Raw genomic sequence first — 19,935 nt, 5'->3', positions numbered from 1 at the left:
CTTTCTTATTTCCTTTTTCCTTATATTTCCAAAATACATGAGACTTAGTTCTGGTCTTGTTTCCTCCCTGATGAATGGAATGTGCTGCTCGTCTTAAACTTCTCAAGGATGCAGTGGCTCTAGTCCTCATGCTTGAGATGAAGACTTTCTCTTCTCACTTCTTTTTTCACCTCACTGTTACGAATAGCTATTGATTGCTCTTGATTGCTCGGTGGATTTATCAGCATGCTAAGCTGGAAGATGTCACCTAAATCAGCAGTCATTTTACTAACTAACTGCCAGCTCACTTTTTGCCCCATTCTAGTCTGGTTTTGTTCTTGATTATTCCTTTAGTAAACTTTAAAGTCATAGTCCATTCTACCTGAGTTTTCTGTCAGCTTTGACGTAATTGGTAACTTTATCTTGAAACAATCTTATTTTCCTTGGTTGCTTCTTAAGCTTTTTTTTTTTAGGAAAAAGGCAGAAAATGTGGCACTGAAACAATCTCTGGTGGTCCTCAGTTACTCCCCATACAAGTACCTCTTTTCTTGAAAAAGGCAACTCTTTGCTCCTTTCCTTCTTCTCTTTCTTCTACTGTTGCTTTTCTTTCTTTCATGTTTTTTGACTTATTGATACCAACAGGTATTTCTTGGTTCCACTGGTTATATGAAAGACCCTTAAGTCAGGATTTTTAAAGATTTCTATTCGTCTTTTTTTTTTGTGGCCGCTGGGAACACACCCCAAAGCAGTTTTGAAGTTCTCGTTTCTAATGATCCACTGTTGAGACCCACCTCCTGCCTCTTTTTTCCTGTGTAGATTGAGGGAATTGTTCAATAATTATATATTTATCTAACCTAAATAAAATATACATATATGAAAATAATGTACATTGTGGCCAGTGTTTAGTTTTTAAGTGCTGGAGATCCTATTTTCATTATAATTGATGGTGTACATTTTAGACATTCAGTAACTTAAATTTTGAGAACACTAGGCAATCCTATATTAAGCAAAGAAACAGCAACCAGAAGATGACTTATATTTGTCATGTCTAGAGAAGTGTTATACCCTATTTTATTTATGATCACAGTGAGAATAATTAAGAGAGTAATGCAAACAACATTGCATTGCTGCTGTTGAAGACTAAGGAATTGGATTTGAATCTTTTAAAATATAAAGAAAATCAGTTTAGTACCAAAGTATGTGTGCAAATTTATGAACTGATTGGTATTAAACATTTATAGAGTGCTAGCAAGGTACTGACTGTGTGTAGGAGAGATGGGCATGTTTTAATCCACTCTATTGTATGCAGAGATGATTTAATCTACTTTTGAACCTTGTTGTAAATTGCTCTGTTTAACCATCTGTACCCCCACTGTGAATCAGTGACTGCTATGTTATAAACTCTATAAAATCTGTGGTTCTGGCTAATGACTAGCAAAACAGGCTGTGTCCATTTAGTGAGAAATCTTTGCCCTCAAAGGAGAGTTGTGATTGTAACCATTTGGCATATAAAGGGAAATTATGACAAAGTTTTTCTCATGTGGAACCTGAGATTTCTGTAGATAGTTGCTGTGTGGTGACCCTTTGAAGTTTCAGAGCTCAGTTTCTTTTGTGCTTTTATTATGTTTATTATATTTTATTATTTTATTATATTATACCTCTTCAGGTAACTTTGTCACTTGGGATAATTCTTAAAAGAATGAACTGTATAAAATGCTTTAAGATTTCCATCTGCCCTTAAATACCAAGTCCTGAATTTACAAGTGCAAAGGAAGTTGGTGAATTGTGTGTAGTAGGCGCATAACTGTACAAAGCGTCCCGGCAGCCTTGTCACCTTCCTCTATGCAGAATGTCCTGCCTTTTCCTTTTTAGCTGCTGTGTTAAAATATGAGAACAACGTCATGAACATCCGGCAGTTCAACTGTTCTCCTCACCCCTACTGGCTTCCGAACTTCATGGATGTTTTCACGTGGTCTTTGCCTTTTGTTGGGGAGAAAGGTAAGAGAACTAAAGCATCTGGACCATCACTTGTCTTAACTAGTGACTGAGCACACTTTTATATCTGCATGAGCCTCAGATGGCTCAGAAGTGTTTTTCTTAAAGTTATCAGAAATGTTTTCTGGGACTGGCCTGGTGGTCTAGTGGTTAAGTTCGTGCGCTTTGCTTTGGTGGCCTGGGGTTTGTGGCTTCGGATCCCAGGCGCAGACCTGTACACCGCTCATCAAGCCATGCCATGCTGGCATCCCATATACAAAACAGAGGAAGAGTGGCATGGATATTAGCTCAGGGACAATCTTCCTCACCAAAAAAAGGAAAGAAATGTTTTCTAATTTGCTTTGTTCTCTACAAAGATTTTTAAATGGCACTTAATTGGTTTTTAAATTATAATTCTAATCGATTATGCTTTTCTTATTCTGTATATCAGTTTAAATTAACTGTCCTACTGTGAGCAAGATGCTAAAATGACATGTCACTACGTCATTCCTTCAGAGATTTCTTCAGCGATAAGGAGATTTAAATAGGAAGTATTGTCCTTAGAATTTTACTTGTGCTCCTATACAAATAAGCTATGCAAATATAAAATAACCCTGTTGGACATAGGCCTGGTGGCTTAACTTCTTTGTAAAGTGGGACAAAATCTTTTCATATGCATATCAGTGAGGAAAAGGCTCTGGACAGCAGCCTGATGAAATCAAGTAATTATGCAGTAGACTATTCAAATACTCCAGACTTTTACTGGAGCAAGTAATCTCCCCAAATGCTATATAAACCTGAAGGTCTACATTTAATGCTACTCTTTTAAAGCTACTCTTCCCCCCCCCCCCCCCACAAAGCCAGGATTCCATTATTGGTATTCTTCAATAATATTTTTTCAAATGAATGTTTCTTTAATGTGACCCTGAGACACAATTCTATCTCTTTGGATGTTTTTGGAGAAGTTATAAGAAATAGGCATTAGAATGAAGGGAACAGAGAAATATCTTCCAAAATTGTAAAGCTACTCTTAATAGAATAATGACAAATCATTTTTGTCTATGTTTATTTAACATGTATGTTTATTTAGATAACCACATCATTTTAGAGAAAGGACCTTATTAATTATATAAATTTTTGGTTATTTTGTCCTATCATGTAGTCACAGAGATGCTGGTTAACATTCTCAACATATGCTCTGATGATGAATTGATTTCCGATGATGAAATTGAAGGTAAACTTGCCGTTTCCTCATTTGAACTAGAAACAAAGAAGTTTTGCTTTTGGTTTTAGTTTGTTTAAAATAATTTCTTTTTGTTATTAAAAAAGAATTTTGTTCATTGTAGAAAAATAAAATTTGAAAAATACAGGAAAGTATAAATAAGAAAAAAAAAGTTACCCATAATCCTACCGTCTCATAGATATCCACTCTTAACATCTTGGTGTATATGCTGTGTTAGCCATCTTTTATATTTGCATACATTTTTTCCTCTCTCTTTTCTTTTCAGCAAAAATGAGGTCATGTGATAGTATCATGACCATTTACTGTTTTTTTGTTGAATAATTCTTAATGGTTACATAGTTGTCCATGTTGATCATTCTTTGTTTTAACCAATACCCTGCTGTTGGATTTTGGAATGTTTCCAACTTTTTCCTTTTAAAACCCCACAGTTTTGAAAATTCTTATAGAAAAATCTTTGTTCAACAACCAATATTTATTACATGCCTGATGTGTGCCAGGTACTGTTTAGGTCCTTGCTCTCAATAAGCTTATATTCTAGTAGAGGGAAGATAAACAATAAATAAATATGTCAGATTTTGATATATAGTGTGAAAGAAAGAAAGGCAGTTTTAGGAAATTAAGAATAACATTTTCTTGATTATTTCCATAGGATAAATTTCTAGAAATTGAATATCTGTGTCAATTAGTACTTACAATTTTAAATTGGATACTGATAACCTCTAGAAAGGCTGTACCAGTTTACATTTTGTGTGTGTGATGCACAGTTCACAGTGCTCTCCCTAATACTCTTTATAGTGTGCTGTTTTTTAAATTTTAATTTGCATTTTTCTGATGACTAATGAACATTTTTCTTATGTTTATTGACCACGTTTATTTCTCTTGACACTTGTGAATTGTCAGTTCATGCCTTTTGCCCATTTTTCTACTGGGTTATGTGCATCTTTCTTTGGTTTTCTTCTTATTGGCCTGTGAAAGATATTCATATAGTATCATTTTGTTGTATGTGTGGCCAAGTATTTTCTTTCTAGTGTGTTGTAGGAGGTTTGATTTTAAAGGTAGGTCCTAATTTATCTGAGAATGCAGAAGACACTGGAAAGATGGTGGCACCATCTTACACTTCAGATTCCACTGAAGGTGCAGAGCAGATGGAGCAGAGCTTGTGAGTGAATAAAGTAGAGCTATTGGTGCTCATGGAAAATCTGTTAAATAGTCTACATGCAAAATTAAATGGATAAAATTTTCTCATTTGTATTTTTTACAAGGTATGTGGACATAAGCTAATATATGGTTCTTAAATTTTTTTCTGAAAGGAAATTAAGAATAACCTTTTAGGGGCCCGCCCAGTGGCGTAGTGGCTAAGTTCACATGCTCTGCTTTGGTGGCTTGGGGTTCACAGGTTTGGATCCCGGGCATGGACCTGCATACTATTCATCAAGCCATGCTGTGGTGGTGTCTCACATACAAAATAGAGGAAGATTTGGCACAGATGTTAGCTCAGGCACAATCTTCGTCACACACAAAAAAAGAATAACCTTTTTGGCTAAGATGATGAATTGAACACACTTGTAATTCCATTCCTTCCTGAAACCACACGAAAACCACAGTACAATTTTGGTTTTATTTAAGTGACATAAACTAAGAATTTCTGTTTTAGTCATGACAGACTAGATCACTTAAATCAACCCTTACTTTTACCTAAAAAAGCTAGACAAAATATTTTTAAAATTTGCTTTGAAGACATTCAGGAGGCTAACAAAGTAATAAAGAATTACCAAGTTGAGATCTGTAAAATGGCATAAATCCAGAGAGATAAGACCAACATTTGGGACTATTTCTCTCCTAAAGACATTCATGAATTTCGAAAGAGGGGGACTAAGAGGTTGAGCAGCCCTCCTGATAGAAGCTAAAACAGTTGAGGTTCATGGCTTTCCAAGTATGATGTGAGTGCTCGTAAGCTTCTGCTCATTAGTTTGGGACTCCCAGAAGTTGCATCACTGTAAGAGTAAGAGTGAGCCAGAAATAGAACAGCCTGGAAGAGACTACAGCCTACCTTCAATCATTTCAATCCATGAAATATAAATAAGGTCGTCCCAGGCACCTGGCAAAAGCAGACTTCTCCAGACTAAGATAACATCATGTAGGACCTTGAAATTACTACAGTCTTTCAAATATAATATGTGGCTCACAACCAAAAATAAATAAGCAGATGAGGAGACAACGACATGAATGAGAATCAACAGAAACAGCAAAGGATGAAACAGACCCCCAGTCCTCCAGACATTGGCTTTATCAGACCAAACTTTAAAATAACTATGCTTAAAAACAAAGCAATGCTTATTATGTTCAAGAACATAGAAGACTAGATTGAAAATTTTGGTAGAGAACTGTGAATTATAAAGGGGATGTAACAGAGTTGCCAAAGCACTAAAGGAAAATTCTAGGAATGAAAAATAAAATAAATTTAAAAACTTAACAGATGAATTAATAAAAGACTCAATAAAGTTGAACAGAGAACAAATGAACTAGAAGACAGGTCAGGTGAAACAATCTAGAATAAATCATGAGAAAAAGTAAAATACTGAAAAAAGCATAAGAGAAATAGAGGATACAGTGAATAGGCGTATCATCTGAATGTTTTGGAGTCCCAGGGAAGAGAGAGAGAATGGGGTAGAACCAATATTTGAAGAGATAATGGATAAAATTTTCTAAAACTTATAAAACATTAACCCACAGATCGAAAAACCCCTGTAAACGAAAGCAGAATGAATACAAAGAAAATAACATAAGCAGCATGTCTTAGTAAAAGTGCTTCAGATGAAAGACAAAGAAAAAATTCCTAAAGCAGCCAGAGAAAGAGAGATTACTTTGAAAAGAGAACAATTAAACTGACAGTAGATTCTTTTTTTTTTTAAGATTTTATTTTTCCGGGCTGGCCCGGTGGCTCAGTGGTTAAGTTCACACATTCTGCTTCTCGGAGGCCCGGGGTTCGCCAGTTCAGATCCCGGGTGCAGGCATGGCACCGCTTGGCAAAAGCTGTGCTATGGCATGCATCCCACATATAAAGTGGAGGAAGATGGGCATGAATGTTAGTTCAGGGCCGGTCTTCCTCTACAAAACGGATCGGCAGTAGTTAGCTCAGGGCTAATCTTCCTAAAAAAAAAATAATAATAATAAAATAAGATTTTATTTTTCCTTTTTCTCCCCAAAGCCCCCCGGTACATAGTTGTGTATTTTTAGCTGTGGGTCCTTCTAGTTCTGGCATGTGGGATGCCGCCTCAGCATGGTTTGATGAGCAGTGCCATGTCCGCACCCAGGATCTGAACCCATGAAACCCTGGGCTGCTGAAGCGGAAGACACAAACTTAACCACTTGGCCATGGGGCCAGCCCCCTGACAGTAAATTCTTAATGGAAGTAATGGAAGAAGGAAACAATGGAGTAACATATCCAAAGCTCTGAAAGGTAATAAATGGTAACCTAGAATCCTGTACCTAGCAGAAAAACCCTTCAAAAATGAAGAGGAAATAAGCATCTTTCAGATATTCCTCCCTTAAAAAACTTACTATGGAAATTACCAGGAGACTCTTAGTATTAAAGGAAATTCTAAAGAAATTTTTCAAGCAGAAGGAAAATACCAGATGAAAGGTTGGAGATTAGGAAGAAATAAAGAGTAAAAATAGTAGAAAATATGTGGGTAAATCAAATTAATGCAGACTTTTTAAAACAATAATAATGTTTTGTTGGATTTACAGACAGAATTAAAATATATGACAATAATAGTTGGCAGTGGAGTAAATAGAGTTAAAGTTTATGAGGGCTGTATATTACCTGGGAAGATGGGGAAAAGTACCTGTTAACATTATACTTTGATAAGTAGGAGATGCATGTTGTAATCTCTAGAGTAACCTGTAAGAAAAGAGGGTTTTTTTGTTGTTGTTTTAGTGTATAACTTTTAATTTATAGAAAAAGATAGAATGATAAAAAGTAAACCAGAAGAAGGCAAGAAAGGAGAAAAGGTACATAGAGCAGTGGAACAAATGGAATAAATTATAATGGTAAATGTATGAGCAATTTCATTAAATGTAAACGGATAAAAGAAAACAGATAAAACGTTGTCAGCTAGGATTTTTTTGAAACTTCATAATGTTTTATAAGAGGCAGATATAAAGCATAAGGATACAGAAAGTTTGAAAATAAAAGAAGAGGAATAACACATAATGCAAACACTAACTACAGAAAAGCTGTTGTAGATAGATGAAGGTTACATAAGGTAGACTCTAAAAAGTAAGATTTAACAATTTTAAGTTTATACATAATTAGTTACATGGCTTCATAGTATATAAAGCAAAATTTGACAGAAGTACAATGAGAAATAGAAATATCCATAATGATAGTGGGAGAATCCAGCAAATATCGTTCAGTGATTGATGGAACAAGCAGACAAACAAAATTAGGAAAGTTGTAGAAAATTAGAACAACCACAATTAATGAACTTGACCTAATGGATATATAAAGAACACTGCATCCAACAAATGCCATATACACCTTCTTTCAAATACACATGAACTTTTATAAAAATTGACCATGTACTGGGCTAAAAGCAAGTTTCAGGTGTCAAAGGATTAAAATCATAATGACTATGTTCTCTGACCATATGCAGTTAAGATATAAATCAATAACAAGAATAAAATTAGAGGGGCTGGCCTGGTGGCGCAACAGTTAAGTGCACATGTTCTGCTTTGGCGGCCTGGGGTTCACTGCTTCAGATCCAGGGTGTGGATGTGGCACCGCTTGGCAAGCCATGCTGTGGCGGACATCCCACATATAAAGTAGAGGAAGATGGGCTCGGATGTTAGCTCAGGGCCAGTCTTCCTCAGCAAAAAGAGGAGGATTGGCAGCAGATGTTAGCTCAGGGCTAATTTTCCTCAAAAAAAAAAAAAAATAAGGAACTAGAATACCTCCATATTTTAGGAGATTTAGAAATATGCTTAATAACCCATGGGTCAAAAAACAAATCAAAATGAAAGTTTGAACATACTTTGAACTGAATAAAAATTCAAAGTAGTACATATTGGGGGGTGGCCCCGTGGCCGAGTGGTTAAGTTCACGCGCTCCACTGCAGGTTGCCCAGTGTTTCGTTGGTTCGAATCCTGGGTGTGGATATGGCACTGCTCGTCAAACCACGCTGAGACAGCATCCCACATGCCACAACTAGAGGGACCCACAACGAAGGATATGCAACCATGTGCTGGGGGGCTTTGGGGAGAAAAAGGGAAAGATAAAAAAAAAAAATTTAAAAAAAAGAAATCTGCTTTAAAAAAAAAAAAGTAGTACATATTAAAACTTGAGGGCAAAAGAACTGGAAAACGAGTGATAAAATTGCAGCATTAAGCCCTCACATATCAATGATCACTCTAAATGTAAATGGCTTGAATTCTCCAATCAAAAGACACAGAGTGGTGAGATGGATTAAAGGATAAGACCCAGTAATATGCTGCCTCCAGGAAACCAGCTCTAAAGACAAACACAGGCTCACCATACTCCAAGCAAATGGCAAACAAAAGAAAACAGGTGTTGCCATACTTATATCAGACAAAGCAGACTTCAAGATAAAACAGGCAATGAGAGACAGAGAGGGGCAGTATATAATGATAAAAGGGACATTCCAGCAAGAAGATGTTACACTTATAAATATATATGCACCCAACACAGGAGCACCAAAGTACATAAAGCAACTATTAACAAACCTAAAAGGAGATATTAACAACAACACAACAATAGTGAGGGACCTTACCACCCCACTTACATCAATGGATAGATCATCCAGACAGAAAGTCAACAAGAACATAGTGGATTTAAATGAAAAACTAGACCAGATGGACCTAATAGATATATATGTAGAACACTCCATCCAAAACCAGAAGAATACACATTCTTCTCAAGTGCACATGGAACATTCTCAAGGATAGACCATATGTTGGTAAACAAGGCAAGCCTTAATAAATTTAAGAAGATTGAAATAATATCAAGTACCTATTCCGACTATAACACTATGAAACTAGAAATCAACTAGAAGAAAAAAGCTGGGAAAGTGACAAATATGTGGAGACTAAACAACATGCTTGTGAACAACCAATCGATCATTGAAGAAACTAAAGGAAAAATCAAAAAATATCTGGAGACAAATGTGAATGAAAATACACCATACCACCCCATATGGGATATAGCAAAAATGGTGTTAGGAGGGAAATTCATAGCAATACAGGCCCACCTTAACACACCAGAAAAATCTCAAATAAGCAATCTTAAATTACACCTTACAGAACTAGAAAAAGAAGAACAAACAAAGCCCTAAGTCAGCAGAAAGAGGGAAATAATAAAAATTAGAGCAGAAATAAATGAAATTCAAAGAAACAAAAAACAGTAGAAAGGATCAATGAAACAAAGAGCTGGTTCTTTGAGAAGATAAAAAAATTGACAAACCCTTAGTCAGACTCACTAAGAAAAAGAGAGAAGCCTCAAATAAATAAAATTAGAAATGAAAGAGGAGAAATTACAACAGACACCACAGAAATACAAAGGATTATAAGAGAATACTGTGAAAGACTATATGCCCACAAATTGGATAAGTTCTTAGACTCATACAACCTCCCAAAACTGAACCAGGAAGAAATAGAGAATTTGAGTAGACAGATCATAAGTAAAGAGATTGAAACAGTAATCAAAAACCTCCCAAAAAACAGAACTCCAGGGGCCGATGGCTTCTCTGGGGAATTCTACTGAACATTCAAAGAAGATTTAATACCTATCTTTCTCAAACTATTCCAAAAAATTGAGGAAGGCAGAACACTTCCTAACACATTCTACAAAGCCACCATCACCCTGATACCAAAGCCTGACAAGGACAACACAAAGAAGGAAAATTATAGGCCAATATTGCTGATGAACGTAGAAGCAAAGATCCTCAACAAGATAATGGCAAACCAAATACAGCAATGCGTTAAAAAGATCATACACCATGATCAAGTGGGATTTATACCAAGGATAACAGGGATGGTTCACCATCTGCAAATCAATCAGTGTGATATACCACATTAGCAAAATGAGGAATAAAAACCACATGATCATCTCAGTAGACACATAGAAAGCATTTGATGAGATCCAATATCCATTTCTGATAAAAATTCTCAACAAAATGGATATAGAAGGAAAGTACCTCAACATAGTAAGGGCCATATATGATAAACCCACAGCCAACATCATACTCAATGGGGAAAAACTGAAAGCCATCCCTCTGAGAACAGGAACAAGACAAGGGTGCCCACTCTTGTCATTTTTATTCAATATAGTACTGGAGGTTTTGGTCAGAGCAGTTAGGCAAGAAAAAGAAATGAAAGGTATCCAAATTGGCAAGGAAGAAGTGAAACTCTCACTGTTTGCAGATGACATGAATTTTATATAGAAAACTCTAAAGAATCCATCAGAAAACTATTATAAATAATCAACAACTACAGCAAAGTTGCAGGGTACAAAATCAACTCAAAACCATCAGTTGCATTTCTGTACTCTAATAACAAACTAACAGAAGGAGAATGCAAGAATAGAGTCTCATTTACAATCGCAACAAAAAGAATAGAATATCTAGGAATAAATTAGCCAAAGAGGTGAAAGACCTATACACTGAAAACTATAAAACATTATTGAAAGAAATCGAAGCAGACATAAAGAAATAGAAAGATCCTCCATGCTCATGGATTGGAAGAATAAATAGAGTTAAAATGTGCATACTACCTAAAGCAGTCTGCAGATTCAGTGGAATCCAAATCAGAATCCCAATGACATTCTTTGTGGAAAGAGAACAAAGAATCTGAAAATTCATATGGAGTAACAGAAGACCCCAAATAGCTAAAGCAATCCTCAGAAGAAAAAACAAAGCTGGAGGCATCACAGTCCCTGACTTCAAAATATACTCCAAAGCTATAGTGATCAAAACAGCATGGTATGGGTACAAAAACACACACACAGACCAATGGAACAGAATTGAAAGCCAGAAACAAAACCACACATCTATGGACAGCTAATCTTTGACAAAGAAGCTAAGAACATACAATGGAGAAAGGAAAGTCTCTTCAATAAATGGTGTTGGGGCAACTGGACAGCCACCTGCAAAAGAATGAAAGTAGACCGTTATCTTTTGTCATACACAAAAATTAACTCAAAATGGATTAAAGACTTGAAAGTAAGACCTGAAACCATAAAACTCCTAGAAGAAAATATAGGCAGTACACTCTTTGACATCGGTCTTAAAAGGATCTTTTTGAATACTATGTCTACTCAGACAAGGGAAACAAAAGAAAAAATAAACAAGTGGGACTTCATCAGACTTAAAGAGCTTCTGCAAGGCAAAGGACACCAGGAACAAATGAAAAGACAACCTATTAACTGGGAGAAAATATTTGTAAATTATATATCCCACAAGGGATAATCTCCAAAATATATAAAGAACTCACACAACTGAAGAACAAGAAAACAAACAACCCAATCAAAAAATGGGCAGAGGATATGAACATTTTTCCAAGGAAGATATACAGATGGCCAATAAGCACATGAAAAGATGTTCAAGATCACTAATCCACTAATCATCAGGGAAATGCAAATCAAAACTACACTAAGATATAACCTTACACCCATTAGAATGGCTATGATCACTAAGACTAAAAATAACGAATGTTGGAGAGGATGTGAAGAAAAGAGAACCCTCATCCACTGCTGGTGGAAATGCAAACTGGTGCAGCCACTATGGAAAACAGTATGGAGATTCCTCAAAAAATTGACAGTAGAAATACCATATGACCCAGCTATCCAACTACTGGGTATTTATCCAAAGAACTTGAAATCAACAATTCAGAGAGACTTAGGCATCCTTATGTTCACTGCAGCATTATTCACAATAGCCAAGATGTGGAAGCAACCCAAGTGCCCATCAACTGATGGTTGGATAAAGAAGATGTCATATATATATATATACAATGTAATACTACTCAGCTGTAAAAAAAGACGAAATCGTCCCATTTGCAACAACATGGATGGACTTTGAGGGTATTATGTGAAGCAAAATAAGCCAGACAGAGAAAGACAAACACCACATGATTTCACTCGTATATAGAAGATAAACTAATGCATGGACAAAGAGAGCGGTTTAGTGGTTACCAGAGGGGAAGGGGGTTGTGGAGTGGGCACAAGGGGTGAAGGGGCACATTTATATGGTGATTGACAAATAATAATGTACAACTGAAATTTCACAATGTTACAAACTATTATGACCTAAAAAATACCCTTGAGGGCAGGCAGTGCATCAGGCAGCCCTGGTGCCTGATAGCCACATCAGCCGATGCTCACTGGTTGATAGCAAGGGAGAGGAAGCAAGTTATACTTCACCTTAAAGCAGAAGAATGGTCAGAATTAAATGAGAGATGCCATGTACAGAGAATTCTCTTTTAAAAATTTTAATCAGGCATTTGGCTTTATCTCCCAAGTTACCATACAAGCAGAGAAGATAAAGCATCACCCAGAATAGTTCAATGGGCATTACAAGGTCCAGATAACTTTCACCTTGCATGTCTGGGGTGGAGTGACCAAAAGAAATGTGAAACTGGTCAAGTTTTTTGAAAAAGCAGCTGTTTCTGTATGATTTCTTCCAAAATGCATATAAAATCTTATGCATATCTTAGCTGCAATGTATTTTGAAAGCAATTTACATAAACAAATTAAGTTGTAAATTTGGCTTATTTTTATACCACATTTTGTAAAACCAGTGCTTAAATACAAAATGATTTAAACTTGAGAAAAAACAATAACAAAATTTGAGGGATGCATCTAAAGCCATGCTTAGAGGAAATTTTATAGCCTTAAATGCACATATGGGAAAAGAAGAAAGGTGGAAAATCAACATCCATCTCAGGAAATTAACAAAAGAATGGATAGCACATTAAACCTAAAGAAAGTAGACAGAATGAAATAAAAAGTTAAGAGCAGTATTAACTAAATAGAAAACAAAATGCAATGTAGAGGAGCAGTAAGAACAAAGTGTGCTGTTTTCAAAAGACTAATAAAGTTGATAAACCTCTGGTAAGACTTACCAAGTAAAAAACTTAAGACAAAAATAACCAATGCCAGGAGGCTGGCCTAGTGGTGCAGCGGTTGAGTTCACACATTCTGCTTCAGCGGCCTGGGGTTCACCGGTTGGGATCTCGGGTGTAGACCTACACACTGCTTATCAAGCCATGCTGTGGCAGGCGTCCCACACATAAAGTAGAGGAAGATGGGCATGGATGTTAGCTCAGGGCCAGTCTTCCTCAGTAAAAAGAGGAGGATTGGTGGCAGATGTTACCTCAGGGCTAATCTTCCTCAAAAAAAAAAAAAATCTGTAAAAAGAATCAGGCCCTGTGGCTGAGTGGTTAAGTTCATGTGCTCTGCCTCGGCAGCCCAGGGTTTCACTGGTTCAGATCCTGGGTGCAGACCTAGCACCATTCATCAAGCCGTGCTGAGGCGGCGTCCCACAGAGCAGAACCAGAAGGACCTACAACCAGAATATACAACTATATACTGGGTGGCTTTGGGGAGAAGAAGAAAAGAAAAAGAAGATTGGCAACAGATGTTAGCTCAGGTGCCAATCTTTTCTTTAAAAAAAAAAAATCAGTGGGGCCAGCCCTGTGGCCAAGTGGTTAAGTTCACGTGCTCCGCTTCGGCGGCCTAGGGTTTCGCCCATTCGGATCCTGGGTGAGGACATGGCACCACTCATCAGGCCATGCTGAGGCAGTATCCCACATGCCACAACTATGAAGGACCCACAACTAAAAATGTATGCCTGGAGGCTTTGGGGAGAAAAAAGGAAAAATAAAATCTTAAAAAAAAAATCAGTATAATTCACTGCATTGACAGAAAGAAAAGGAGAAAAATCATTATCTCAGTAGATACAGAAACAGATAGGTAAGAGTCATCTTTCATCTACAATAGACCTCTTAAACTAGGTTTAGAAAGGAGTTCTTTAATCTGACAAACATACCTATAAAAGCCTATAGCAAACATCATATGGTGAAATGTTGAAGGCTGCCTTAGTGCCTGGGAAGAGACAAGGATGCTGGCTATCAAAACCTTTATACAATATTAGGAGTTGTATCCAATACAATAAGGCAGGAAAAAGAAATGCAAAGTATAAAGATTGGAAAGGAAGAAACAAAACTATCATTATTTAAAGATGATATGATTATGTGCAATGGAAATTTAAAAGATTCTGTAGATTAATTATTAGAATCAATAAGTGCATGTAGCAGAGCTTCTGGATACAAAGTCAATTAGCAGAAACTATTTGTATTTGTATTTACCAGCAACAAACAAAATGAAATTTTTAAAAAGATACCATTTATAGTATCATCCCTAACAATAAATCTAACAAATGATGCATGATACCTCTAAGCAACAAACTCTAAAACATTATTAGAGAAATTAAAGGAGACCTAATGAATAGAAAGAAATATTATGTTCATGAATTATTGGAAGACTCAATAATTTAAAGATATAAATTATTCCCAGATTGATCTATGGATTCAAAAACAAGTCAAATATTAACAGACAATTTGATTCTAAGATTTATATGGAAGTGCTAAGGATAGCTTCTAAAATTCATATGGAAATAGCTTAACTCTTGAAGAAGTATAAGGAGAGAGGACTTGTTCTATAGGATATCAAGACTTACCTTAAAGCTAAAGTAATTGGAATTATTAGTGTGAGGACAGACAAGCATTGAAACAGAACAGAGAATCCAGAAATAGTCCAGAACATATACATGGACACTTGATTTATACCAGAGGTGCCCCTGCAGAGTAGTAGGAAAATGATGGTATTTTTAATAAATAGTTTGGGAATATCTAATCTATTTGAGAAAAAAATTAAACCTGACCCCTATCATATTCCAAACACAAAAATAAATTCCAGATGGACTTAATACATGAAAGGCAAAACAATAAAGCTTCTAGTATTTATAGTACAGAATATCTCATGACCTTAGGATAGAGAAAAGTTTCTTAAACAGGACACAAAAAGCACTAACCATACAGGAAGCTATTAATAAATTGAACTACATTAAAATTAAGAACTTGTGTTTATCGGAAGACTCTGTTAACAGTGTGAAAAGACAAGCTACAGAGTGAGAGGATATTTGCAGCACAACCAACAAGGCTCACCTGCAGAATATATAAAGAACTACGGATTAGTAATGAAACTTTTTTTTTTTAAAGATTTTATTTTTTTTCCTTTTTCTCCCCAAAGCCCCCCAGTACATAGTTGTATATTCTTCGTTGTGGGTCCTTCTAGTTGTGGCATGTGGGACGCTGCCTCAGCGTGGTTTGAAGAGCAGTGCCATGTCCGCGCCCACGGTTTGAACCAACGAAACACTGGGCCGCCTGAAGCTGAGCGCGTGAACTTAACCACTCGGCCACGGGGCCAGCCCCAGTAATGAGACTTGAGCAAGCACTTAACAAAAGGGGATAGCCAAATGGCCAATAAAAATATGAAAATATATTCAACCATATTTGTAATCATGAAAATGCAAATTAAAACCACAATACATGATTCTACACAGCCACTAGATTGGCTAAAATTAAAGATGAATAACACCAAGTGTCGGCCAGGATGTGTAGCAACAGGAATGCTCATATACTGAAGTATAAATTGGTACGTTCACTGTAGTAGATAATGCCAAACTGTTATCCAAAGTTGAACATATATCTACTCTGTAACTGAGCATTCTAATGCTAGGAATATACTTAACAGAAATATGTGCAGCAAAGAGAAGTGCACAGGAATATTCATAGGAGCCTAATTCAAAATAGGCAAACATTTGAATTAGCCCAAATGACCATTGACAGTAAAAAGGATATATTGTTTTGTATTCATATAGTAGAACTGTATACAATAATGACAATGTACAATTATTGTACACTTTTTATTGTATTGTTATATACTTTTTATTGTATTGTATACAGTAATAACAGGGAAAACATGGATGACTCTTACAAACATAATGTTGAGCAAAGGAAGCCAGACACAAGAATATATATTTGTTCCAATTACATAAAGTTTAAGTACAATGAAAACTATGGTGCTAGTGGATACACACTTACATGGTAAAACTATAGAGAACAGCAAGAAAGTGATTTCAATAAAAGTCAAGAGAATGATGCTTTGGGAAGAGAGAGACTTATTGTTAGGAGGGGCCCAAGGGGGACATTGGAGGTGCTGGGAAGGTGCTATTTACTGACCCGAGTGGTGCTTATGTGGCCATTTGCTTTTTAATAAATCATTGAGTTATACATTTGTTTTGTGTATTTTTCTCTATGTTGTCATACTTCACAACAAGAAAGTTTAAAAAAGGCATAGATTTTTGAAAGCTGGAAGACGAATGAATTAGTTTACTGACTTAGCCGATTCAAGAAAGCTAAAGCCTGACTTAGTAATGGAGAATGCTGAGTTGCAGCATGGAATCCTCAAAAAGCAGAGATTGGTAGTACCTGTTGCTAGAGGTGGGGACTGTGGGTTGAGGGAGGAGAGAGAGGGGGCCACTGAACTAAAATGAGTAGACTAGGTGAGAGCTGTTGGAAAGGCAGGTAAAGGCCCAGTTGCCACTAGGCAACTACCTCTTCTTCAGTTCTGGAGGCTAATCTCTAAATAAATTGTAAACCAAAGATTTTCTGGACCAGGGATACAATTGAGGGCATCAATACCTTGCCAAAAACAGATGAATTAAGTGGCCTATGCATGCTTGATACTGAAACAGAGACTTCCCTAACAAGAGCCCACCCTGATCACTCTGCCTGAAGCTCCAAGTCAGCAGTCACCCGCCAACTCTGAAAGCTTTTTGGTCCCTCCGTCTTAATCATGAGCAGACACCAAGCACTACCAGACGCCTCAGGAAAGTTTCCAAGAGAGACAACAACAAAAAACAGCAAAAAGCACCTTGAATGAACTTGAGATTCTGAAGAAAATACAAACTTAAAAAAGGAAAAACTATAATATCCCCAGAAAGATAGGGGAAGATATTGAATCCATTAAACAAAAACATAATGCACTTACTAAGAGATTTGCAAGCTCTTGGTTCTGTCCTTTGTTTTTATTCCTTGTTTTCAGCATCATTTGTTCAACAAATAACATTTTTTTTGTCTAATTTTATTGTCATGATCTGTAAGGATAGAACATGTTAGATAATAATAGATGTGAGTTAATGTAAAACTATAAACTTTTAAGAAATGGAAAAACTGACAAGAAATCTGTAATTTAACGTTCTATCATGATACAAAGGACGTCTCTTCTGAGCTGATAAATATAATAGCCTGCTTCTCTCATTGCATTTCACTTTGAGTTTTTTTTTCTCTCTTCCATGTAAACTTAAATTCCTCTTCTCCTATTTCTGTCTTCATCTCCTTGTTTCTTGGTGTCTCTTCTCCCTGAAGATCACTACATTTCAAGCTATCAGAAAGGTATACCGCTAAAATGTGCTAAGAGCTTAATACTCACTGTTTGTCCCATACAATCTATTAATTAGACTTGTTTAGTTGTAGCTGAATAATTTCAGACAGGCCCTCCACCCTCCCTTTCTATTTTAATGTATACGTTTTCTCTGGACCTCGTATATGATCCTGCAGGATATTGAGAGCTGGAAGGGTGAGGAAGGAGAGGCCATATTTCTTTTTCTGACTTTTGAATGTGTTCATCTGGTGCATGCCTGGACCTTGGCTTCTCATGTGTGAGCTATTTCCTGAATCTTAGATGAGAAAAGGCCATAAAGTCTGCGTTAACTTTTTTGGTGTTGCTTTATAAAATACTTTATCCATCATCATAATTTGTACTGCACAGTTGCTGTGATAGGAAATAACTCACCAGTTTGTGAGTAAGTGAGGATTATAGGATGGAAGCTGCCCTCACTAAGTTCAGGTGAGCCAGCTGTGAGTTGTGTTTACATTGCAGAAGACAACTGCTCGAATCCTCACTTGCCATTCGGCAGGTCAAACCCTGCATCCTAAGGTGGCCCACAGCATTCTCACAAAAGATCTTTGCTGTAGCGACAGTCTTTGTTTATATGTGTTTATTTCGTCCTTCACAGTGTTCCACATTTCAGAACCCCAGTTAAGTTCCCACCTCTAATAGATTTGCTCCGTCTGTCTTTTTTGTGGCCCCTCCATTTTTTTACGTCATCTTTTTCTTTCTCTTCTGGGTTGTTTTTTCTCTTGTTTCTTAGAACTTCCTGGGATTTTTGTTTAAGCAAACTTAGGCCTTGACTTCCTTTTTTCAAACTACTCTTAAATTTAGAAAGATACTTTATACTTGCATTTTTTCAAACTAACCTGTTAACACATTCCTTTAACTCACTTGTTCTTTGTATTCTCTAAGGAGGCACTACAGTTCGAAAGGAGATCATCAAGAATAAAATCAGAGCCATTGGGAAGATGGCACGGGTCTTTTCAGTTCTTCGGTAAGGATAAGTCTGTCATTACAGTGTGGGATAAAAGCATTTTGAGAGCAAATTAGCAGTTGATTTCAGAACAGTCTTTTAGAGTTGGAAGTTAGTGTTAGAATTGTAGGTGTTCGGGTTGCATGCAGATTGACTCAGACCTACATGTTACAGTGACTAGAAATGTCGTAGCAAGCATTTGTTTGGTATGAGCTTAGATGCAGTGAACGCAGTGGTGTAGTGTGGCTTCTGGAACCAGACTACCCATGTTTACATCCTTGCTGTACCTCTTCTTAGCCATGTGATCTTGTGCCTCGTTTTCCTTGTCTGTAAAAGAGTGATAATAACAGGACCTGCCTTACACAGTTATTAGGAGGATTAGATGGGATAAAATATGGTAAATATTAGGATAGCACCTGGCTATTAAGTGCCTCTAATTGAAAAGCAAGGCCTGACCGATTGTTTAAAATTGGAATATTTACAGAAAACGTCCCTTCCTTTGGGTCAGGTAAATATTAGGATAGCACCTGGCTATTAAGTGCCTCTAATTGAAAAGCAAGGCCTGACCAATTGTTTAAAATTGGAATATTTACAGAAAACGTCCCTTCCTTTGGGTCAGGGAAGGGGTGGTGAGGAGAACCTGTCCTCCATCTCTATGCATCTTGTCTTAACTGCCTTCAAATGTCTTTGCATTGCTGAGTGGTAGAAACCCTGGCAGTAACCCAGGGCTTTGATCTTCCTTTGCAGGGAAGAGAGTGAGAGTGTGCTGACCCTCAAGGGCCTGACCCCTACAGGCACACTCCCTCTGGGTGTCCTCTCGGGAGGAAAGCAGACTATTGAGACAGGTGAGTATGAGAAGTGCTCCTCTCGCAGGAGCTGTGCTCCCATTGCCTAGCAGTCAATGTAATATTAAAAATTGAGCCTTCAATTGGATATTCATCTTGGGGGAAAAATGAATCTTGACCCTTCTCTCCTTACACAAAAATTAATTCAGAATGCATTGTAACTTAAATGTAAAAGGTAAAACAGTAAAACTCCCAGAAGAAAGTATGCAGAATAGGCATTAGTGTAGATAAAGGGTCCTTAAATAAGACACAAAAATTACTAACCTTAAAGTAAATTTCATTAAATTAAGAATTTCTATTCACAAAAATACATAATTAAGAGAGGGAAAAGGCAGACCATAAACTGAGAGAAGATTTTTGCAATGCTTATGTCTGACAGTGGACTTGTATT

General features: G+C 36.7%; 1 protein-coding gene across 9 annotated transcripts in view; it reads left to right on the top strand.

Annotated features, from left to right (window-relative positions):
* The window catches only part of PPP3CC (protein phosphatase 3 catalytic subunit gamma), a 97,759-nt gene that overhangs the window by 71,394 nt on the left and 6,430 nt on the right, over positions 1 to 19,935 (top strand). For 4 of the 9 annotated variants that reach the window (XM_070505219.1, XM_070505217.1, XM_014867149.3 and 1 more), the window contains exons 9-12: positions 1,852 to 1,977; positions 3,116 to 3,187; positions 18,639 to 18,720; positions 19,447 to 19,544. In XM_070505219.1, coding sequence (XP_070361320.1) covers positions 1,852 to 1,977; positions 3,116 to 3,187; positions 18,639 to 18,720; positions 19,447 to 19,544 — 378 coding nt within the window. Of the gene's footprint in view, positions 1 to 1,851; positions 1,978 to 3,115; positions 3,188 to 17,701; positions 17,729 to 18,638; positions 18,721 to 19,446; positions 19,545 to 19,935 lie in introns of all 9 variants that reach the window. The other 5 variants (XM_014867148.3, XM_070505216.1, XM_070505220.1 and 2 more) reach the window with 3 other exon arrangements.

The sequence above is a fragment of the Equus asinus genome, chromosome 3 (genome assembly GCF_041296235.1).
Source record: "Equus asinus isolate D_3611 breed Donkey chromosome 3, EquAss-T2T_v2, whole genome shotgun sequence".
NCBI classification, from domain to species: Eukaryota; Metazoa; Chordata; class Mammalia; order Perissodactyla; family Equidae; genus Equus; species Equus asinus.
This window is presented reverse-complemented; position numbering and strand designations above follow the sequence as displayed.